This window comes from Cherax quadricarinatus, chromosome 100 (assembly GCF_038502225.1).
Source record: "Cherax quadricarinatus isolate ZL_2023a chromosome 100, ASM3850222v1, whole genome shotgun sequence".
In the NCBI taxonomy this organism is placed as follows: domain Eukaryota; kingdom Metazoa; phylum Arthropoda; class Malacostraca; order Decapoda; family Parastacidae; genus Cherax; species Cherax quadricarinatus.
In genome coordinates this window covers 841,028-867,206 of record NC_091391.1, presented here as the reverse complement: position 1 = coordinate 867,206, position 26,179 = coordinate 841,028, and the positions used below count along the sequence as shown (strand labels likewise).

Below are 26,179 nucleotides of genomic sequence, written 5' to 3'. Positions count from 1 at the left end.
TTATGTCTACCTGTGTCTAAATAAACTTATTAAGTACACTTATTATACTAGCAAGTACAGTGTGCCGTCTACTTCCAATACGTTGAACGAAGTAGGTGAGTTATGGGAAGGTCAGGGATCTAGTGGGTGTGTTGAAGGCATTATTTGCATCTGTATGTGAATATCAATATTATAAACACTACCGACAGGTTGGTAGATAAGGCATACAATAAGTGTCAGGGGCCCGAGACTGTTCAACTGCCTCCCAGCATACATAAGGGGGATTACCAACAGACCCCTGGCAGTCTTCAAGCTGGCACTGGACAAGCACCTAAAGTCGGTTCTTGACCAGCCGGGCTGTGGCTCGTACGTTGGTTTGCGTGCAGCCAGCAGCAACAGCCTGGTTGATCAGGCTCTGATCCACCAGGAGGCCTGGTCACAGGCCGGGCCGCGGGGGCGTTGACCCCCGGAAGTCTCTCCAGGTAAACTCCAGGTAGGCAACAGTTAGTCAACTTTATTCCGAAACGTTTCGGTGTCAGTCCCTCAGCCTGGAGAAGAGTTCTGTTCCATAGTCTGGAACTATCTGAAGATCAAGCGACAGTGTTGGGGTTTATATACTGTCGGAAGGAGAGGTACAAGGTGGTAGTAGTGAGAGTGTAGTCACTGAGAGGTCATGTCCCTCTCAGATCAAACACTTCTCACTTGAAAGAGTTGTCCAAGGTGTTTTCTGTACCAAGATACCATTGTGTTGCAGTGTCTGACAGAGTGAATATTAAAATGGTATACAATACCGACAGGTTTGTAGGTAAGACATGGCCAACAGTTAGGCAACTTTATTCCGAAACGTTTTGGAACAGAGTTGCCTATGTGTCTTACCTACCATCAGTATGTGAGTTATGGTAAGGTCAGGTACCTAGTGTGTGTACAAGACATTATTTGGGAACTAGGTACACCAAGGAGAGTATTGCTAGGTAGATCAAGGACGTGGTCTCTTGATAAGTTGTCTATGGCTTGCCATGATCTTTTGGTGGGAGGAAACTACACAATGGAGGGGGAAGGGTTTAGGGATAAGTTACCTGGAGTCGCTTCCAGGGTTTACTGCCCCTGGTCCAAGACCAGGCTTCCTGATTGCTTGGTCTGATCGATCAGACTTAGTGCCCACTGCCTGCAACTCAACGTGTGTTCCACAGCCAGGTTATCAGGAACTAACTTGAGGAATTTATCTAGTTCTTTCTTATTAATAATGTTTATTTCTAGCAGTACATGGTACAACTTATACAGACCATAGCTCACACCTATGACAAACTATATAGAAAGTCCCTGGTTATGTAGAGCGTTTCCCACAACTTAGGTTAATTTTGTCCCCAGGATGCCACCCACACCAGTCCACTAACACCCAGGATGCCACCCACACCAGTCCACTAACACCCAGGATGCCACCCACACCAGTCCACTAACACCCAGGATGCCACCCACACCAGTCCACTAACACCCAGGATGCCACCCACACCAGTCCACTAACACCCAGGATGCCACCCACACCAGTCCACTAACACCCAGGATGCCACCCACACCAGTCCACTAACACCCAGGATGCCACCCACACCAGTCCACTAACACCCAGGATGCCACCCACACCAGTCCACTAACACCCAGGATGCCACCCACACCAGTCCACTAACACCCAGGTACCCATTTTACTGATGGGTGAATATAGACATGCGATGTAAGGAAACACGTCCAATGTTTCTACCCTCGCTAGGAATCGAACCCAGACCCTCGCCGTGTGAGGCGAGAGCTTTACCCACCGGGCCACGGGCCACCATTAGTATGCACAGCATTTCAGACTGACAGCAGGTGTAAGAGATCATGCTTTCTCGCATTTTTGTGTATCAGTAGGCCTACTAGGTATTATAATTGTACTTATGTGTACCTGTACCTAATTAAATTTACTCTCTCCACAACTTTTCCCGGGATCTATGTCCTTATTATGTCCTCCGGGTAATTGGTCGAGGCTTCATTCACCAGCTACTTCTGGGGTCTAAAGCAAGCTTGTTCTTGTTGACTCAGGTGGTGTGTGAGTGGGTGTTTGGCTCTGCTTTCCGATGTCCAGAGAAGAAATATTTCCCAAAAGTGTAAGTTTATTTAGGTACATGTATACATAAGTACAACCACCACCCATAGTGTAATTTACCTAAGATAACCCAGAAAATTAGATTGACTTATGTCCATAAGGGTTCTTGTAAACAATGAAAGGTATGGGAATGAGTAACCCTTTTGCAAATAGAAACAAAAAGCTTTTTATAAGGTAATTTATACGTGACAATTACTCCATTGTCAGTTATATTCTGTACTCCAATTTATAGAAATAGTTATTTGTTTTCTTTAGCAGGAAAGCTTTCGAAGTTCATCAAAGGTAAGTCAGGTGGACCGTCTCTTGACTGGATGTTCTCCTCTGTCGAGTTTGAGAACATTTTATTCCCAGTTCTCTTTTCAGAGGAAAATATACAGGGTGATACATAAGCAGTATGCTTTGAAATTAGGTCCATCTCTTTGAAACACCCTGTATATATATATTTCGCTCCCTATATTTTAGTATATATTTTCCTGAGAAGCAGGACACAATAAAACGTAATGTTTGGTGGCCCTTATTAACTCCCAATAGAAGTATCACTTGACTCTTTATAGGGATTATCCGAATTTACATAAATCTTGCTGTATAATCCTCCGGGTTTAGCGCTTCCCCCTTGATAATAATAATAATAATAATAATACATAAATCTTAATGTGTAAGACAATTATAATCATCCAGAAATTGTGTAAAATTGTACCTAAGTAGACTTAGTTACTTACTGATTTATTTAATTATCTGCTTATTTAATTAACTCGTTTATTTGTTTATTAACTTGTTTGCTTGCTAACTTATTTAATGATTTTCTACCTGTTTAAGTAACTTACTAACGCCAATACTTCTCTACTTACACTTATATATCTCCTGCAAATCAAGTTCCAGTTTGGGTCCCTTCAAGGAGGGTTCCTTGATGCAGGTGAGGGGCTCTTGATCTAATAATCATAATCATAACTTTTAAAGTGATGGAAGAGTAAGCCAGTGGAAGGCCTCGGTCAGATGACCAAAAGCTCCATCTGTGGGTCATATAACCAAGACCAGCGTCAGGAAACACTTATCCTGTTTCCTGACAAACCTTTTCTAACCTCACTTCTCCTGATCTAGGAATTATTCCAGTTCCATGAATTAATCCTGGATGCCTTCCATCTCTCCCACCACACAGGCGCTGTATAACCCCTACAGGTTTAGCACTTCCCATGATAATAATAATAAATAACTAAATATGGACCAAATTGTCCGCCCGGATGGCAGGGTTCGTTACGGCTCCAGGTGTCAGTGGCCCTATAGTCCTCCAGGACAACAAAATGGCCGCCAAATTCGACAGTTGTCTTCTAGTGAATTAAAATGAAATTTTATGAAACTGGGAAGAGAGAGAGGAAAAAAAATAAGGCAGAGCTGCCATTAACACCATTTCTGTTAAGTCTTCCTGTTTGACTGTTTTATTACTGTTTTCTGTTTCTGTTATGCTAACATTGCAAAATATTTCTATGGTTTGTGGTTATTAAATGATCCTTGTGGGTTTAGCGCTTAGTTTTATTATAATATGGTTATTATAGTATTATATTCAGTATTAATGTAGTTTAATAACGAGATATATATGGTCCTATATAATGGACACTGGATATATCGTGTATTAAATACTCTAATTTATTGTTATTTTGGCCCTCACTTGTAGGTTTAGCGCTTCTTTTTGGTTATAATAATTAGCCCTCAAGGGTGTGTGAAGGGCTCTTGATCCAAGGAATTAGACCCACCTTTCCCTTGGATCAAACCTGAATGCCTTCCATTTCTCCCTTGGTGCTGATTAACCCATACGGGTTTAGCGCACCCCATAAATGTAATAATAATAGCTAGAATAATAAATATAATTATATAATCTATATACAATGGAAAATATGGAGAGGTAATTTAAGGTAATCGTTGCCTAAGCCGTCATTTGTATTTATGCCTTTTAGCGCATAGTTGTGATTATTATGATAATAATATGCTTACTCCTTTAGCCTACAACAAAGAGACACGAAAATAAACTTAATATACCGGAGCCAGAGGCGAGGTGCAGCAGCTGGAGGCTGCACCACAGGTGGGTGGGGCCCACTAGTGGATGTAGGTCATAGCAGTACGTTCTTCAGCAATAAAGTTGTAGAGGATAACCTGGTGTTGCCGTGTCAGACATATATCATATTATTTATAGTATATAATGCCAGGGTGAATGAGACGCGTACAATATTTGGAGATCTTTATTAATGATATGTTTGACACAGCAGAGTCGGTACTGAATGACCCATGAGAGTTTAGTGCTTACTTATGATTGTAATAATTGACATGGCAGCACTATTGTACAGCGAGTCCTCGACTTACACGTTGGGAACATTTTGTATTCTGTATATTACTATTATTATTAATGTGTGTTAGTAAGTTGAAAACTTCCCATATTATGAATATTACACGCAATTCCAGAGGTTGCCAATGTGTTTGCAAGTCTGGGACTTACTGTATCTCGGCACAGAGAAGTGACTAATACCGCCTCTCCTCACTTAACGACGGAGTTCCATTCCTAAGACCTCATCATTAAATGAATCCGTCACTACCTGGAGGTTATTCGGGGATTAACGCCCCCGCGGCCCGGTCCATGACCAGGCCTCCCGATGGATCAGGGCCTGATCAACTAGGCTGTTACTGCTGGACGCACGCAGTCCAACGTACGAGCCACAGCCCGGCTGATCCGGCACTGACTTTAGGTATCTGTCAAGCGCTCTCTTGAAGGCAGCCAGGGGTTTATTGGCAATTCCCCTAATGCTTGATGGGAGGCTGTTGAACAGTCTTGGGCCCCGGACACTTATGGTGTTTTCCCTAAGTGAGGAGCATACTATAATGGTAGTGGGTTTGTCACCCATCTTTGATATTGTTTTAATATTGCCTTTGTACCATTTATAACATTTCTGGTAGATTCTTAAATGTTAATGCAGTGTGTACTGTATATTGTAATAAACAGAATAGAGGAAATTAGCTCTAATATACATTATACAGTGGACCCCCGGTTAACGAACTTTTTTCATTCCAGTAGTATGTTCAGGTGCCAGTACTGACCGAATTTTTTCCCATAAGGAATATTGTGAAGTAGATTAGTCCATTTCAGACCCCCAAACATACACGTACAAACGCACTTACATAAATACACTTACATAATTGGTCGCATTCGGAGGTAATCGTTAAGCGGGGGTCCACTGCATAGGTATGCATACTGGTCAGAGAGCCGGTCGTAAGTCAGAGTTGTTGGCAAACAAGTACGTCGTTAAGTGAGGAAAGACTGTATTGAGTTTAGGTCCTGGTCCCAATTGGTCAATAATAAATATCTATTCCTTAAAATGTATATTAGGTAGGTCATACCATAGACATTATTTTATGGAAATGGCCAGAAACTTAAACATAGGGAAACCCAGCCTAAAGTAACCTAATGAATTATACTGTGACAAGGTGGAAATAGGAATGGTGTGTCTGTGCTGCTGTGATTAGTTAGGTGAATTACATGATATGACATGAGCCTTTAAGATGAGAGTTTGTTGGTATTTTTAAACCCAGAGTGTTAACTACGTAGGATAACCCAGGGTAGGAAGAGTTAGCCACCCAGGATAACCCAGGGTAGGGAGGGATAGCCACCCAGGATAACCCAGGGAAGGGAGGGATAGCCACCCAGGATAACCCAGGGCAGGGAGGGATAGCCACTCAGGATAACCCAGGGAAGGGAGGGTTAGCCACCCAGGATAACCCAGGGTAGGGAGGGATAGCCACCCAGGATAACCCAGGGAAGGGAGGGTTAGCCACCCAGGATAACCCAGGGTAGGGAGGGATAGCCACCCAGGATAACCCAGGGTAGGGAGGGTTAGCCACCCAGGGTAGGGAGGGTTAGCCACCCAGGATAACCCAGGGTAGGGAGGGTTAGCCACCCAGGGTAGGGAGGGTTAGCCACCCAGGATAACCCAGGGTAGGGAGGGTTAGCCACCCAGGATAACCCAGGGTAGGGAGGGTTAGCCACCCAGGATAACCCAGGGTAGGGAGGGTTAGCCACCCAGGATAACCCAGGGTAGGGAGGGTTAACCACCCAGGATAACCCAGGGTAGGGAGGGTTAGCCACCCAGGATAACCCAGGGTAGGGAGGGTTAGCCACCCAGGATAACCCAGGGTAGGGAGGGTTAGCCACCCAGGATAACCCAGGGTAGGGAGGGTTAGCCACCCAGGATAACCCAGGGTAGGGAGGGTTAGCCACCCAGGATAACCCAGGGAAGGGAGGGTTAGCCACCCAGGATAACCCAGGGAAGGGAGGGTTAGCCACCCAGAATAACCCTAGAAAGTGCTGTCTGTCTTATTTCCATTGTGGTCCTTCAATTTTGTCACCCAGAATGCCACCCACACCAGTCACCTAACACCCAGATACCTACTTACTGCTAAGTGAACACTAACAGCAGGTGTTAGGTGACACACCCAGGTACCTACTTACTGCTAGGTGAACAGGGACAGCAGGTATAAGGAAACACTCCCAATATTTCTATCTGGCTGGGATCGAACCCCGGACAAATAGTGTGTGAAGCGAGAGCGTTGCTGACCAGGCCACAGGCACCATTGACTGGCTTTGATATGCACCTCATGCCAAAATACATATTTTCAAATACAGTGGACCCCCGCTTAACGATCACCTCCCAATGCGACCAATTATGTAAGTGTATTTATGTAAGTGCATTTGTACGTGTATGTTTGGGGGTCCGAAATGGACTAATCTACTTCACAATATTTCTTATGGGAACAAATTCGGTCAGTACTGGCACCTGAACATACTTCTGGAATGAAAAAATGTCATAAACCGGGGGTCCACTGTACATGTATAATTTTTTAATTGTTTCCCAAACTAAAACTAAAATGAGCAATAATTATTTTTACCCAGGTACCTTTGATATACATTTGAAGAGTTTCGAGAGCTTCTTTACTCTCTGAGCCCAGCCATGGGGCAGGTTCATCTGGTGCATAGCCTGCTTGTAATTTAGTAAATAAAATGGCTGAATTCTGGCAAGGACCTAATCTCAATAGTAGCTAGGATATCTTCTACAATTATATTGCTAAAAAGTGTATTGGCATAACCTACTTTCTTTAGTTGTCTCTGTCCACCTGTGATTTTGTCTCCAACTACTGCATCTCGCCTGGCTCCAGTATACGTCTCCCTTGTCATGCTTTTGCTTCAGGCTAAGGGACTAATAACCTTTTACTAAGGCTAAAAGCTTGTTTTAGTCCTGGGACATTGGTCACTCCAAATGAATTTGATATTAATTTGATTTTGGATTTTAATATTGGCTATTAGTTCTGTATTTATGGTTATTATTATTCACTTTGCATGGACAAAATGTAAAAAATAAATCTTAATTCTTTTTTCTAAAAATGCCGTCATAATATACCTCTTATAGACACTCCTGGTATTTCAGGCACAAGACTGACATATATTCTCGAGTCCAGATCTTTCGTTAAGTTGGACTTGAGCCTACCAGCCGCAGCGGGGAATATGAAGATAACACATTGGGTCTAGTATAAGAGTAACCAGCAACGCCACCATCATGGCTGAACCTCACCCACAGTACCCCAACAAGATTCACAAAGTAACCCAGACGAGCTTCGATGGGCCACAACTGCTCCACCACACCACTGGCAATGTGTATGGTAATGTACATTTCGAGGACAACTCCTTCGTGAAGGAACAGAACAAATTGCGCACCCAAATTGAGATGTGGCTTCAGTCTGGCGAGAAGCCTTACGAGTGTGATGGGTGTAATAAAAGGTTTGCGCAGAAAAGCCATCTTAACAGCCATATGCTAGTTCACACTGGTGAGAAGAAGTTTGAATGTGACTTATGTGGGAAGAAATTCACAATGGAAAGTCACCTGAATGGGCATATGCTAGTGCATAACACCGAGAAAAAGTACGATTGTGAGGTGTGTGGAAAACAGTTCGTACAGAAGAGTCATCTCAATGGCCACATGCTCGTCCACAGTGAGAAAAAGTTTGGTTGTGAAATATGCGGCAAGAGATTCATCCTGGAGAGTCATCTCAATAGCCACATGCTGGTGCATAGTGAGAAAAAGTTTGCATGTGAATTGTGCAATAAAAGATACACTCACAAGAGTCACCTCAACAGCCACATGCTCGTACACTGTGAAAAAAAATTTGAGTGTGAGGTCTGCGGTAAAAGGTTCATTCAGCGAAGTCACCTGAATAGCCACAGGTTTGTGCATAGTGAGGAGAAGAGGTTTGAATGTGAGGTGTGTTGTAAGAGGTTCTCACAAGAGAGCCACCTCAATAGCCACAGAATTGTTCACACTGAAGAGAAAAGGTTTGAGTGTGAAGGATGTGGGAAGCGATTTGCCCAGAAAAGTCATCTGAACAGCCATCGATTTGTTCATAGTGAAGAGAAAATGTACGAGTGTAAGGAGTGCGGCAAGCGTTTCACCCAGGAAGTTCACCTAAATAGCCACAGGTTTGTGCACAGTGATGAGAAAAAATTTGAAAATCAAGATTGGGGGAAACGATTTGCACAGGAAAATCACATAAATGGGCATAGGATTATCCACAACGAACTAAAAAGATACGAATGCGACAAATGCGGCAAGAGATTTATGTTGAAAAGCCATTTGAACAGCCATAAGTTTGTGCACAGTGAGGAAAGAAAATATGAGTGTCTCGAATGTGGCAAAAGATTTACACAAAAGAGTCATCTTAACAGCCATAGATTTGTGCATAGTGAGGAGAAGCTTTACGAGTGCCAGGACTGTGGAAAACGATTTTCCCAACAGATTCACCTCAGCAGTCATAGGTTCGTGCACAGCCTGGAGAAAAAATACGAATGCGATGAGTGTGGGAAGCGATTCACTCAGGAAAGCCACCTCAACAGCCATAGATTCATGCACACTGAGAAAAAGGGTTTCGATTTTCAGGACTGTGCCAAGCTGCTGCCTCAGAAAAATCATTTGAACAGCCTGGTGGTGCCAGTAGTGCCAAACGAAGAAAAGACGGTGACTTACGAGGAGACCGGAAAGATCTTCACTCCCCAGCCATACCAACCAGCTTACTCCTATGGTCATCTCACAGGACAACTGTCGGACAAGGTTCGGACACTGTGGCCTCTGTAGCCAAGGTTCGAAGCTGTCTTACAGCTAATAGGCAAATAAGCAAAAGAAATTGTTGCTACTCATGTAATTAAGCACATTATATGTTTTTTGAATTGTCTCAGTGTTAATATTGGCCATACTCATAGTGACACTAGTATGAATTAGGTAATAGCTAAGTAATGCATAACTTATGGGGTAGTAATATTTGCACCATGCACAGACCAGACCTGTAAACTTGGTGCATTATGGTCTAGTATCTGTCCATTGGCTGTACTTTGAGTTGCCATCATTTCTGCATATTGCTGGGTATCTTAATTTTTGCATGTTCCCAGACACCACGAGCTATCTGTCACTGCGACATAATAAGAAATTTATATTTTGAGAATTACTCGTTTTACAAAATATTTCAGTACATTGTCTCCCTGCTGTAATAAGAATTTTATGTGGAAGCAAAGGATGTGGATCCTATACTAAGGTGCATTTGTTATGGTTCTTCTTTGTTTGTATTGTCAGCTAATATTTTAATAGCCCAGACCAAGTTTGTAATTGTTTTCATAATACAGTAGAACCTTGGTATTTAAACTTGATTGGTTCCTAGGTGGTGTTTGAACTACAAAAAGTTTGATGTCTGAAACTGTATTTCCCAGGCTTTAATTATCAGCCTCACACACTGGAGAATGTCGAACTGACTCTTCCAAAAGTCTCTAAAGAGTTAGGTCAGTGTCAGAGGTCACTTCAAAGTACAGTGGTACCTCAAGTTACGAACTTAATTCGTTCCAGAAGGCTGTTCGAATGCCATTACCGAACAAATTTGTTCCCGTAAGGAATAATGTAAATTAGATTAGTCTATTTCAGACCCCAAAAAATACACTTACAAAAGCACTTACAAAAATGCACTTACATAATTTGTTCGAGTTAGAAGCTGTTCGAAACTCGAGGCGCCACTGTACTTCTGACACACGGCTTTCGTGTAAAGATTTTTTTACAGCCAAATTTTAAACAAGGCAATGCGTTTGGACTCCAGAAAAACATTCAAAGACTGGGTAAATTTTTTCTGAACAGAATTGTTTGGACTCCAGTTTGTTCGAGGTCCAGTATGTTTGAACACCGAGGCTCCACGGTAATGAGTTGTGTAACAAGGACACTCGACACATTCCAGCTTCTTCATCTCCTTTTTCCAGTCTCACTACTGACTCCCTATGCAACATAACCTCGCATGTACACACTCACTTAAGTTTTACAACCTCATGTGTCCAGTTTTCTTTGTAGGAGATATTTAAGAGTTTTCAAAAATTCCCCAGCAAGGTTAGACAGCTTAAGCTTCATAAGGTCAAGCTGTTCTCCAAAAACTATGTTCAAAGAATCTAAATTAATTAATTTTACTCTGAAGCACATAAAGATTAGGATAATTCCATTTAAAATATATTCTCCAGGGTTTTAAAATTATGGACTTTCGTATTTACTTTATACTTTTTGTTACCAAATCAAAAATTAAATATTTGAGTACTAAGGAGAATTTGGCAGCAAAGAAGATGCCAGCACTGTTTTTATCTTTCCATTATTAAAAAATTCAGCACTGTATACTACTGTATCTGAAAAGCCCATATATGTTTATATACATAATACGATTTAGTTAACATTCCATCTACATCATGCATTATAGTTTTTATAATGAATTTTCAATTGCTTCATTATAGTGATGGTTTCACGGAGTATAAATTATATGAAATACAGTACATTATGTATGTAACTAGGAAAACTAGCTGTTATTGGGATTTTTAGGAAAGTATACAGATACAGTAAGATAGTGTAAGGCGTTGTATCTAAAGATGTCTTATATATTGTGGGATCAATTTTAAGTAATAAACCATGGAACTGGTGGGATTTGAACCCATGGAGAGTGAGTCGTAAAACTCACTCACCATGGGCTCAGACCCACCCATTCTGTGGTTTGTTTACAATCGTGTTATTACGATTTTGTGAGTCTGTTCATTCTACCCAGTATATAAATATATATACCTTATCCTTAGTTTTCCACATCTAGTCCGAATTTGCTTTCACAAGTGTAATCTGTACCACAAAATCTGTGTCATTCCACCCTCTGGCCCATAGTCTAGTTTTGGCTACACTAACGACCTGAATGAACAAACTAAGGCTTTGAACATTTTTTGATGTCGTGTATTTCTGACCTGAAACCAAAATGTAAATGAACATAGTGTTAAAACATGATTACAGTAATATGGAGACAGGTTTAACTGTTTAAAATAATATGGAGATAGGTTTAACTGTTTAAACCTCTTGAACAAACCACACACAGTCTGCACTCAAGTGTGTTTGAATATTGAAAAAACAAATGGATAACAATTTTCATTAATGAATGAAATTTAATTTATTAGAGGATACTGTGTTTTTAAGCCTATTGTTCCTATTACAGAAGTATTCTTGGTTTACCTTCACATGATGTGTACATCAAATGCACCAGATGGGTTATGATTAACCTTCATATGGCAGAAATACTAACAGGCAGTGTATACTAACAGCTAGTGTATAAAGTATGGGCAAAGTATATTTATGTATAATTTTTTGATAATGAGAAACAAAAAATCACTATCAGATTTCCTTTTTTTTTTTTGTTTTAACTTAATGTAAGGCAGCTGTGGTTAACACTAAGGGTAAATTGTTTTAGTGCAGCTGTGGTCAATACTGAGGGTTAATTCCTCTTCATTAAAGCTCCCAGTACTTGCAAATGCATTAATATGAAGCTACCGCATTAGAAAATTAGTGTTGTAAATATGTATGTTTGTAATATCTTGTAGTGTACAGGAAATGTACTTAATTACTGGGCAGGAATCGAAACCAAGGCTAGGCATGTGCCGAGCCTACACTCTTACCATTGTACTGTACTGTGGTGGTTACAATAGGAGAGAGAGTACCCCATCATGGGTAATATTAGCATACCAATGAAGGTGTCTGCATTCTATTGTAGCCACCACAGTACACCGGTCAAGTACAGGCTTTGTTATGCATATCCTCGCATTCGATTCCTATCCAGTTTAATGTGAATTTAGTTACGATCATTCGTTATAATTTTTCCAAGTACATACATACGTACCTCCATACATACACACACATCCCTATACGTTCATACATACCTTTATATTCATACATATACATACTGTATATGTACATATACATGTACATATACCCATACATATACATGCACATATACACAAAAATTTCGCAGCAAAATATAAGAAAAACGCTAATATCCTTGCACCTTCATACTTCATTAATCATATTGTCCAAACACACAGTGAAGGAAACTCATTGTGTTAGTTTATTCTTCAGGAAAAAGACGTAACGAGTGTTTATAAAACGTTCTCTGTGACACCAGACCTGTAGTAGAGGCAGCACATGCAATATGTCCAAGAATATGTGAAAGGAGCTGCTGATCACCTAGCATCGGTCTCAATAGTAAGGATGATGAATTTATTAATGTCAGCCCTGTGGTGGGGATGTGGCAAGGTAGTAATGTTTAACCCTTAACCCGTAAATGGTCCAAACGTATATATACGTTTTTTCAACATTTGAAAGTATGTAAAAAAAGTAGATCTTCTTTTTGTTTTTTTACATTTGAAAATGTGTAAAAAAAAAAGTAGATTTACTTTTGTAGCGCTACACATGTGAACATAGATCTGCTTGGACCGTTTACGGGTTAAACTGTCTAAACGTAGATCTACCGTTCACTTGTGTAGCGCTTTGAATATTTTGGGATTTTTTTTAAATGAGAGCATTTTCCCAGCATCCCCGAATTTTGTCGTACTGTGCATACCGAGTGCACAGACCCGTTCTCTCATGTCTAGGCTACTCCGGCATATCATGCCAAGGTTCAAAGCATGTAAAATAAAATGTAGATCTACGTTTGGACAGTTTAAGGGTTAAGGACACCTATGAAAGAGGTAGCCATTATCCCTATGTTGGGCTTTAGTAGCAGCAAGTGCTGGCTTGGCTTTCCAGTGCTGGGTTACCAGTGCTGGGTTACCAGTGCTGGGTTACCAGTGCTGGATTCATTAGAAGTCCAGCAACAAGTGGGGCTGCTCCTCACCTGTGGACCCCACATCATCTTCAAGACAAGTCTGTTGATGAGTGATTTGGTGCACCAAAGGTGCATAAAATTCCTGCAGCAACAAGAGCTTTACAGCTGTTGCTGCAGGAACTGTAAAGAATCTGCAGTAACAGGTGTAACATGATGCAGCAGATGTAGATAGTGAGAAAGAGATGTAGATGGTTCAGCAGATGTAGATGGTTCAGCAGATGTAGATGGTTCAGCAGATGTAGATGGTTCAGCAGATGTAGATGGTTCAGCAGATGTAGATGGTTCAGCAGATGTAGATGGTTCAGCAGATGTAGATGGTTCAGCAGATGTAGATGGTTCAGCAGATGTAGATGGTTCAGCAGATGTAGATGGTTCAGCAGATGTAGATGGTTCAGCAGATGTAGATGGTTCAGCAGATGTAGATGACTGAAGGGAGACAGATGGATCAGGATTACTGGTAGATAGTTTGGGAGACTTAGACCGAGGAACAGGTTTAAAGAATGAATCCAGCTTATTTTGTCTGGTATGCTACTGCTGCTCCCTTATGACAATTTTCCCTAAAAGTACAGAAGTTTTGATTATAGTCCTGAACTTTTCTTTGGTCTGAGAGGTTAATATACATGATGAGAACATCAGTCACATCTCATACTGTTGACAGTTTTGGTAATCTCTCAATTTCATCATCATCATCATCATCATCACCACTATCTTCATCTATGGGGCCACCAATAGCTTCGTCTACAATTTCTACATCAATCAGCATCTGGTAGCATTTCCATTTTCTTCCTGCCATTCAATCACATTTTCCTCAATGTTTGTTTCTCCTTCCCTCTGAAGTGTCTGATGAAAATCTGTGGCCTCGAACACCTCAGAGTCGAACTCAATATCAACCTTATTTAACAGTTTTTAACAACCACTAGCTAATGTTGTCTTTTTCAGTTCGTTCCACGACTCCACAGTGATGAAGATGGCAGACCTTTGGGTATACTTCTTTGGCCTCTGTTGTCTTCCAAATCTTGGTTTAACTTGATAACTTCCTGGAGGGTGTTCCGTATGTCAACACCCCTGTGGCCCAGTCCTTGACCAGGCATGGTGGTGGATCATGGTCTCATCAACCAGGCTGTTTCTGCTGGCTGCACATAGTCCAGTGTACAAAAGACAGCCCAGCTGATCAGGTACTGACTTTGTGTGTCTGTCCAGCTCCTTGAAGGCAGTCTATTGGTAATTCCCCTTATGTCTGGTGGGAGGCCGTTGAACAGTCTTGGGGCTCTGGACACTATATTGTCTCTTAGTGTACTAATGGTACCCCTACTCTTATTTCATCTATATATCTTGATTGATACAACCTCTTACAAGCTGTAATAATCTTCTGATCCATAGGTTGAATCATAGAGGCAGTATTAATGGGCAGAAACATGGCTTTAATTCTATCATCACTGCTGATTGAGTTTTCAGATCATGGGTAAACAGGCATATTACCAAGCAAGAGACAGACCTCGACTTCACCAGATCAAGTTTAAGTGTCTAGCTTGTACTTGTGTACTTCAGGAATGAAATGCTTATGAAAACAGAAAAAATGTCCCTGTCAAACCAGTTTTTCTTAACCTTGTAATAAATGACCTCCAACTCTTTCATACAATCCTTTAAACACTGTGGATGTGCTAATTTGCCAGTAACTGCCATTTACAACCACTAAACACTGTCAGCATTACTGAAGCATAATACTGAGAAGTGTGTTTTGATCCCATGCTGAAAGTCTAGTATGTGAGGATTACAGGCACCAAAACAGACCGCTTTCATCAGCATTATAGAGTTGAGATACAAGAAGCCCTTCAATCTCCATCAGATCATTTAGTGATAATCTGAAGGGCTCAGTTTCCTCTGTAGATGCACTGCCATCCTTTCTATAGGTTTTTCTGCTAATTAAGCCATAGCATTCACAGAAATGCTGAAGCCAACAATCACTTATCCCAAATTCTGTTCCCATATAACTTGCTAGCTTCTTAGCTGCAGAGAATGAACATTAACACCAGCAGTGCACTGTGGAATATAGCATTTATGCAGTACTGCTTCAACCCTTGTATGTTCATGCACTTCCTAGGAGTAATGCAAAAATTTTTCAGGCTAGTATCTACACTGTACTGAGAGGTGAGAGGTTCTTCTGTGTGGAACTCTGGGTCTTGGCATTCTTGTTCCAGCCATAAGTCATGGCTTTCCCACAAAGGGCTGCATATTATTGGGGCTTTCATTTAGTCTTCTTTTTGCCCATAGGGGACAGGACATCTTTCCTGTTAGGTTAGTTCCCTTTCTCTTGCACTGGCTGTCACATCACCTGTCCATCATTCAGCTCCTGTCCAGTGTGACAATAGTTCTCTAGTGGCATCACTTTATAGCCTATATATTGCAGCCTGTGGTTTTCTGGCTGTTCCTCCTCCTCATCAGATACCAGAGGAGCTCGATTTCAACTTTGAGATCCACGGATCCTCCAGCCTGTCCTGCAGTGCTGCATGTCACACCTATGGGGCAGCATCATCCTTCCTGTTGCTTTTGTCTGTGTGTATAGGTCCTTCCCCTCCTTGCCATCTTCCAGAAGAGTAATAGTTTAGTTCCAACAGAGGTTACAGTCCTTCCACCCACAGCTAGGTCTCCTTCAGTGTCATGAGTGACGAATGGTTCATGGTCTCCTTCAGTGTCATGAGTGACGAATGGTTCATGGTCTCCTTCAGGGTCATGAGTGACGAATGGTTCATGGTCTCCTTCAGTGTCATGAGTGACGAATGGTTCATGGTCTCCTTCAGGGTCATGAGTGAAGAATGGTTCATGGTCTCCTTCAGGGTCATGAGTGAAGAATGGTTCATGGTGTCCTTCAGGGCCGTGAGTGAAGAATGGTTCGTGGTCTCATTCAGGGTCATAAATGAAGACATGGTTCTAATCTGTTATGGCTTCCACTTGTGCCATTCTCTCCACCATCATGGGCTCACCCAGCACCAGGAGTCATAACCTCTTTTCATTCCACTAGGGCTGTCATTTGAGACACTCATCAGTGAGAGGAGACTATCCTTGAAGAGGCCCAGTTTGTTGCCAACCACCACCATTCTTTAACATGTCATCAGTACAAATCCATCAAGAGGGCATTAAAATGTTTCCTGGCACATTGAAACATTCCAGCCGCCAGTATCACCGAAACTTTTACCATTACTGGGGCGTAAAGAGGTGAGTTAGTTTGAATGAGCTGCGATTTTGCAGGTGGACCTCTCAAGGCCCCTTCCACATATATATTTCATATTACGTAATTTTTTTATAGGTGTGCGTGCGTATGCATGTGTGCATGCACATGTATGCATGTGAGTGCATGTGCACGCATGCATGTGTGTGCATGTGTACTCACCTAATTGTGGTTGCAGGGGTCGAGACTCAGGTCCTGGCCCTGCCAGGTGTGTGTGAGAGATTGACATATACACACACACACACACACACACACATATATATATATATGTATATATATGAATATATATGTATATATATATATATATATATATTTATATATATATATCAAATAAATTATATATATATATATATATAAATGTATATTTTTTTTTTTTTTTTTCTCAACAAGTCGGCCGTCTCCCACCGAGGCAGGGTGACCCAAAAAAAGAAAGAAAATCCCCAAAAAGAAAATACTTTCATCATCATTCAACACTTTCACCACACTCGCACATTATCACTGTTTTTGCAGAGGTGCTCAGAAATACAACAGTCTAGAAGCATACACATATAAAGATACACAACATATCCCTCCAAACTGCCAATATCCCAAAACCCCTCCTTTAAAGTGCAGGCATTGTACTTCCCATTTCCAGGACTCAAGTCCGACTATATGAAAATAACCGGTTTCCCTGAATCCCTTCACTAAATATTACCCTGCTCACACTCCAACAGATCGTCAGGTCCCAAGTACCATTCGTCTCCATTCACTCCTATCTAACACGCTCACGCACGCTTGCTGGAAGTCCAAGCCCCTTACCCACAAAACCTCCTTTACCCCCTCTCTCCAACCCTTTCGAGGATGACCCCTACCCCGCCTTCCTTCCCCTATAGATTTATATGCTTTCCATGTCATTCTACTTTGATCCATTCTCTCTCTCTCTCTCTCTCTCTCTATATATATATATATATGCCGAATATGTAAAACTGGTCAATTAGCAAGAACTCATTTTAAATTAAGTGCTTTCTAAAATTTTCTCCTATACGTTTAAAGATATATTTTTTCATTATTGTTAATGTAAAAATTTATAATTTTGCACCAAAAGAGTCTTAGAAAACTTACCTAACCTTATTATAACAAGCGCAATTTATTTTAGCCTAACCCAACTAAATATATTTTAGATTTGTTTTCAATAATTTAATACTAAACAAACAGAGTGAAATGTATTTTTTCCGTTAGGTTCAGAATGATTTTGGCGAAATTATTGCATACACAAATTTTTGCTTGTCTTATATGGCAAGATGACCGTTGCTATTTAAACCAAGATCGCAAGTTCTGCCTATTCGGCACGACATATATATATATGTATACAGGTCTCCCTCAAGATTCACGTTTTCAACTTTCACGGGCTTCACATATTCGCGAATTCCCAACTGCCAAATTCCCAGCCACCAAATTCCCAGCCGCCAAATTCCCAGCCGCCAAATCATATTTAAGTTTCCCGCCACCTGCGAGTCCCTACTACCCTCCCTCCGACCCCCGCAACTGGCAGCCAGCCCTCCCACCACTCAGTGTGGTGAGTGTTTTGTTTGTTCATTATTTGCTATTAAACTGCAGTATAAATAATGTAAACCCATTCATGACTGCATATTGGAACGGCTATTAGAATAGGTATTAGATGGTGACATCATGCATTTACTCTTTAACACTGCAAAGAATTAAACATTTCTGCTACAGCTAATAATAACAATAGTAATAATAATAATAATAATAATAATAATAATAATAAGTATGATATAATTGAAGAAGGAAATTGTACAAAAATACGAGGGAGTGGTTGACACATCGTCAGTGTGACTTTGTTTATGCTGGAGTGAACATTAGTCTCCCTGCTCTTCCAAACATTTCACAATAATTCATTGTGTTTGGTGCTTGTAGATTGAGTGTGACTGGAGTGGTAGAGGCAGTGATTGAGGCAATGGTATTTAATAACATACATGTTAATAATAATACATGTTATTAATAATATGTACTATTATTATTTATAACATGTTATTAAATACATACATGTTAATAATAATACATGTTATTAATAATAACATGTACTATTATTATTTATAACATATATGTTATTAAATACCACTGCCTCAACCGCTGAATTATTGTGAAATGTTTGGAAGAGCAGGGAGACTAATGTTCACTCCAGCATAAACAAAGTCACACTGACGATGTGTCAACCACTCCCTCGTATTTTTGTACAATTTCCTTCTTCAATTATATCCTATTTATTTATTATTATTATTATTATTATTATTATTATTATTATTATTATTATTATTATTATTATTGTTATTATTAGCAATAGCAGAAATGTTCGATTCTTTGCAGTGTTCGAGTAAACACATGATGTCACCGTCTAATACCTTTCCTAATAGCCGTTCCAATATGCAGTCATGGATGAGTTTACATTATTTATTCTGTAGTTTAATAGCAAATAATGAACAAACAAAACACTCACCACACAGTGGTGGGAGGGCTGGCTGCCAGTTGTGGGGGTCGGAGGGAGGGTAGTAGGGACTCGCAGTGGTGGAGGCATTGGTGGAGTCTGTGTTATTTAATAACATACATGTTGTTAACATACATGTTATTAAATAACATACGTTATTAAAGGATAACATGTATATATTTATTACAATTTACGATGTTTTCATGTATTTTATGATTATTCATGGTTTAACAAGTTAAGGAAGCAGTATTGTAATATATTTCCCTACAATGTTCGCGGCTTTCACTGAGACCCACATAAAGGATCACTTGGACAACGAAATATGGATCCCAGGTTACAACCTTTACAGATGTGACAGAGTGAACAGGCAAAAGGGGGGGGGGGGTTGGCCTGTACATTGCAGAGTCACTTGTTTGCACAGAACTGCTTAATGCCTCAAATGATGTAGTGGAAGTTTTAGCAGTAAAGGTCGAGAACCAAAACCTAGTCATTGTGGTAGTCTACAAGCCTCCGGATGCAGCATCCCAGCAATTCCAGGAACAGCTGTTAAAAATTGACCACTGTCTGGAAAATCTTCCAGCTCCTGCACCCAACATCTTGCTCCTGGGGGATTTCACCTTAAGGCACCTAAAATGGAGGAATATAGCAAATAATATTGTTGCAGTAATAACACCAGGAGGCAGCTCTGATGAAAACTCACACTCACACGAGCTTTTAAATCTCTGTACAAAATTCAATTTAAACCAGCAAATAATAGAGCCTACTAGACTGGAGAATACACTAGACCTCATCTTCACTAACAATGATGATCTGATAAGAAATGTCACCATATCAAAAACAATATACTCAGATCACAACATAATTGAGGTTCAGACATGTATGCGTGGAGCCCCAGACCGACATAATGAGACTAGTCACGAGGGAGCATTCACCAAATTCAACTTCAATAACAAAAACATAAAGTGGGACCAAGTAAACCAAGTCCTAACCGATATAAGCTGGGAAGATATACTAAGCAACACAGACCCCAACTTATGCCTAGAACAGATTAACTCGGTGGCACTCGATGTATGCACAAGGCTTATTCCTCTAAGAAAAAGGAGGAGTAGATGTAAAATAGAAAGAGACAGGCGCTCCCTTTACAGGCGACGGAAAAGAATAACAGAGCGGCTAAAAGAGGTCAATATATCTGAAATGCGTAGGGAGACACTGGTCAGAGAAATAGCAAGCATCGAACTTAAGCTAAAAGAATCCTTTAGGAGTCAGGAATCGCGGGAAGAACTAAAAGCCATAAATGAAATCGAAAGAAACCCAAAGTATTTCTTCTCCTATGCTAAATCAAAATCGAGAACGTCCAGTATTGGGCCCCTACTTAAACAAGATGGGTCCTACACAGATGACAGCAAGGAAATGAGTGAGCTACTCAAGTCCCAATATGACTCAGTTTTTAGCAAGCCGCTATCCAGACTGAGAGTCGAAGATCAAAATGAATTTTTTATGAGAGCCACAAAATTTGATTAGCACAAGCCTATCCGATGTTATCCTGACACCAAATGACTTCGAACAGGCGATAAATGACATGCCCATGCATTCTGCCCCAGGGCCAGACTCATGGAACTCTGTGTTCATCAAGAACTGCAAGAAGCCCCTATCACGAGCCTTTTCCATCCTATGGAGAGGGAGCATGGACACGGGGGTCCTCCCACAGTTACTAAAAACAACAGACATAGCCCCACTCCACAAAGGGGGCAGTAAAGCAACAGCAAAGAACTACAGACCAATAGCACTAACATCCCATATCATAAAAATCTTTGAAAGGGTCCTAAGAAGCAAGATCACCACCCATCTAGAAACCCATCAGTTACACAACCCAGGGCAACATGGGTTTAGAACAGGTCGCTCCTGTCTGTCTCAACTATTGGATCACTACGACAAGGTCCTAAATGCACTAGAAGACAAAAAGAATGCAGATGTAATATATACAGACTTTGCAAAAGCCTTCGACAAGTGTGACCATGGCGTAATAGCGCACAAAATGCGTGCTAAAGGAATAACAGGAAAAGTCGGTCGATGGATCTATAATTTCCTCACTAACAGAACACAGAGAGTAGTCGTCAACAGAGTAAAGTCCGAGGCAGCTACGGTGAAAAGCTCTGTTCCACAAGGCACAGTACTCGCTCCCATCTTGTTCCTCATCCTCATATCCGACATAGACAAGGATGTCAGCCACAGCACCGTGTCTTCCTTTGCAGATGACACCCGAATCTGCATAACAGTGTCTTCCATTGCAGACACTGCAAGGCTCCAGGCGGACATCAACCAAATCTTTCAGTGGGCTGCAGAAAACAATATGAAGTTCAACGATGAGAAATTTCAATTACTCAGATATGGTAAACATGAGGAAATTAAATCTTCATCAGAGTACAAAACAAATTCTGGCCACAAAATAGAGCGAAACACCAACGTCAAAGACCTGGGAGTGATTATGTCGGAGGATCTCACCTTCAAGGACCATAACATTGTATCAATCGCATCTGCTAGAAAAATGACAGGATGGATAATGAGAACCTTCAAAACTAGGGAGGCCAAGCCCATGATGACACTCTTCAGGTCACTTGTACTATCTAGGCTGGAATATTGCTGCACACTAACAGCACCTTTCAAGGCAGGTGAAATTGCTGACCTAGAAAATGTACAGAGAACTTTCACGGCGCGCATAACGGAGATAAAACACCTCAATTACTGGGAGCGCTTGAGGTTCCTAAACCTGTATTCCCTGGAACGCAGGAGGGAGAGATACATGATTATATACACCTGGAAAATCCTAGAGGGACTAGTACCGAACTTGCACACGAAAATCACTCACTACGAAAGCAAAAGACTTGGCAGACGATGCACCATCCCCCCAATGAAAAGCAGGGGTGTCACTAGCACGTTAAGAGACCGCGGGGGCGTTGACCCCCGGAACTCTCTCCAGGTAAACTCCAGGTAATACAATAAGTGTCAGGGGCCTGAGACTGTTCAACTGCCTCCCAGCACACATAAGGGGGATTACCAACAGACCCCTGGCAGTCTTCAAGCTGGCACTGGACAAGCACCTAAAGTCAGTTCCTGATCAGCCGGGCTGTGGCTCGTACGTTGGTTTGCATGCAGCCAGCAGCAACAGCCTGGTTGATCAGGCTCTGATCCACCAGGAGGCCTGGTCACAGACCGGGCCGCGGGGGCGTTGACCCCCGGAACTCTCTCCAGGTAAACTCCAGGTAAACAATATATTGGGGCACCAAACATTCACGTTTTTTCAACATTCGCAAGGCTCTTGATCCCCTAACCCTCGCGAATGTTGAGGGAGACCTGTATATATATATATATATATATATATATATATATATATATATATATATATATATATATATATATATATATATATATATATATATATATATATATATACATACATACATACATACAGTGGACCCCCGGTTAACGATATTTTTTCACTCCAGAAGTATGTTCAGGTGCCAGTACTGACCGAATTTGTTCCCATAAGGAATATTGTGAAGTAGATTAGTCCATTTCAGACCCCCAAACATACACGTACAAACGCACTTACATAAATACACTTACATAATTGGTCGCATTCGGAGGTGATCGTTATGCGGGGGTCCACTGTATATATATATATATATATACAGTGGACCCCCGGTTAACGAACTTTTTTCATTCCAGTAGTATGTTCAGGTGCCAGTACTGACCGAATTTTTTCCCATAAGGAATATTGTGAAGTAGATTAGTCCATTTCAGACCCCCAAACATACACGTACAAACGCACTTACATAAATACACTTACATAATTGGTCGCATTTGGAGGTGATCGTTAAGCGGGGGTCCACTGTATATATATATATATGTATATATATATATATATATATATATATATATATATATATATATATATATATATATACTATATAATATATATATATATATATATATATATATATATATATATATATATATATATATATATATACATGTATATATATGCATGTATATGTATATGTATATGTATATATATATATATATATATATATATATATATATATATATATATATATATATATACTATATATATATACATATACATGTGTATATATATATATATATATATATATATATATATATATATATATATATATATATATATATATACATGTATATATATACATGTATATGTATATGTATATTTTTTTTTTTTTTTTTTTTTTTTTTTTTCAACAAGTCGGCCGTCTCCCACCGAGGCAGGGTGACCCAAAAAAGAAAGAAAATCCCCAAAAAGAAAATACTTTCATCATCATTCAACACTTTCACCACACTCGCACATTATCACTGTTTTTGCAGAGGTGCTCAGAATACAACAGTCTAGAAGCATAAACATATAAAGATACACAACATATCCCTCCAAACTGCCAATATCCCAAACCCCTCCTTTAAAGTGCAGGCATTGTACTTCCCATTTCCAGGACTCAAGTCCGACTATATGAAAATAACCGGTTTCCCTGAATCCCTTCACTAAATATTACCCTGCTCACACTCCAACAGATCGTCAGGTCCCAAGTACCATTCGTCTCCATTCACTCCTATCTAACACGCTCACGCACGCTTGCTGGAAGTCCAAGCCCCTTACCCACAAAACCTCCTTTACCCCCTCTCTCCAACCCTTTCGAGGACGACCCCTACCCCGCCTTCCTTCCCCTATAGATTTATATGCTTTCCATGTCATTCTACTGTGATCCATTCTCTCTAAATGACCAAACCACCTCAACAACCCCTCTTCTGCCCTCTGACTAATACTTTTATTAACTCCACACCTTCTCCTAATTTCCACACTCCGAATTTTCTGCATAATATTTACACCACACATTGCCCTTAAACAGGACATCTCCGCTGCCTCCAACCGTCTCCTCGCTGCTGCATTTACCACCCAAGCTTCACACCCATATAAGAGTGTTGGTACTACTATACTTTCATACATTCCCTTCTTTGCCTCCATAGATAACGTTTTTTGACTCCACATATACCTCAACGCACCACTCACCTTTTTTCCCTCATCAATTCTATGATTAACCTCATCCTTCATAAATCCATCCGCCGACACGTCAACTCCCAAGTATCTGAAAACATTCACTTCTTCCATACTCCTCCTCCCCAATTTGATATCCAATTTTTCTTTATCTAAATCATTTGACACCCTCATCACCTTACTCTTTTCTATGTTCACTTTCAACTTTCTACCTTTACACACATTCCCAAACTCATCCACTAACCTTTGCAATTTTTCTTTAGAATCTCCCATAAGCACAGTATCATCAGCAAAAAGTAACTGTGTCAATTCCCATTTTGAATTTGATTCCCCATAATTTAATCCCACCCCTCTCCCAAACACCCTAGCATTTACTTCCTTTACAACCCCATCTATAAATATATTAAACAACCATGGTGACATTACACATCCCTGTCTAAGACCTACTTTTACCGGGAAGTAGTCTCCCTCTCTTCTACACACCCTAACCTGAGCCTCACTATCCTCATAAAAACTCTTTACAGCATTTAATAACTTACCACCTATTCCATATACTTGCAACATCTGCCACATTGCTCCTCTATCCACTCTATCATATGCCTTTTCTAAATCCATAAATGCAATAAAAACTTCCCTATCTTTATCTAAATACTGTTCACATATATGCTTCAATGTAAACACCTGATCTACACATCCCCTACCCACTCTAAAACCTCCTTGCTCATCCGCAATCCTACATTCTGTCTTACCTCTAATTCTTTCAATTATAACCCTACCGTACACTTTTCCTGGTATACTCAGTAAGCTTATTCCTCTATAATTTTTACAGTCTCTTTTGTCCCCTTTCCCTTTATATAAAGGGACTATACATGCTCTCTGCCAATCCCTAGGTACCTTCCCCTCTTTCATACATTTATTAAACAAAAGTACCAACCACTCCAACACTATATCCCCCCCTGCTTTTAACATTTCTGTCATGATCCCATCAGTTCCAGCTGCTTTACCCCCTTTCATTTTACGTAATGCCTCACGTACCTCCCCCACACTTACATTCTGCTCTTCTTCACTCCTAAAAGATGGTATACCTCCCTGACCAGTGCATGAAATTACTGCCTCTGTTTCTTCCTTAACATTTAAAAGTTCCTCAAAATATTCTCGCCATCTACCCAATACCTCCATCTCCCCATCTACTAACTCCCCTACTCTGTTTTTAACTGACAAATCCATATTTTCCCTAGGCTTTCTTAACTTGTTTAACTCACTCCAAAATTTTTTCTTATTTTCATTAAAATTTCTTGACAGTGCCTCTCCCACTCTATCATCTGCTCTCCTTTTGCACTCTCTCACCACTCTCTTTACCTTTCTTTTACTCTCCATATACTCTGCTCTTCTTATAACACTTCTGCTTTGTAAAAACCTCTCATAAGCTACCTTTTTCTCTTTTATCACACCCTTTACTTCATCATTCCACCAATCACTCCTCTTTCCTCCTGCCCCCACCCTCCTATAACCACAAACTTCTGCCCCACATTCTAATACTGCATTTTTAAAACTATTCCAACCCTCTTCAACCCCCCCACTACTCATCTTTGCACTAGCCCACCTTTCTGCCAATAGTCGCTTATATCTCACCCGAACTTCCTCCTCCCTTAGTTTATACACTTTCACTTCCCTCTTACTTGTTGTTGCCACCTTCCTCTTTTCCCATCTACCTCTTACTCTAACTGTAGCTACAACTAAATAATGATCCGATATATCAGTTGCCCCTCTATAAACATGTACATCCTGGAGCCTACCCATCAACCTTTTATCCACCAATACATAATCTAATAAACTACTTTCATTACGTGCTACATCATACCTTGTATATTTATTTATCCTCTTTTTCATAAAATATGTATTACTTATTACCAAATTTCTTTCTACACATAGCTCAATTAAAGGCTCCCCATTTACATTTACCCCTGGCACCCCAAATTTACCTACTACTCCCTCCATAACATTTTTACCCACTTTAGCATTAAAATCCCCAACCACCAT

At 40.5% G+C, this 26,179-nt stretch overlaps 1 protein-coding gene across 1 annotated transcript in view; it reads left to right on the top strand.

The window, feature by feature from the left end:
• LOC128704664 (zinc finger protein 91) overlaps positions 1 to 16,821 on the top strand; it is a 123,093-nt gene extending 106,272 nt beyond the window's left edge. Inside the window, exon 4 of the mRNA XM_070079660.1 lies at positions 7,662 to 16,821. Within this exon, the coding sequence (XP_069935761.1) occupies positions 7,662 to 9,273 (1,612 nt within the window). The 3' untranslated portion in view covers positions 9,274 to 16,821. The remainder of the gene's footprint in view (positions 1 to 7,661) is intronic.
• The last annotated feature ends 9,358 nt before the right edge of the window (positions 16,822 to 26,179 follow it).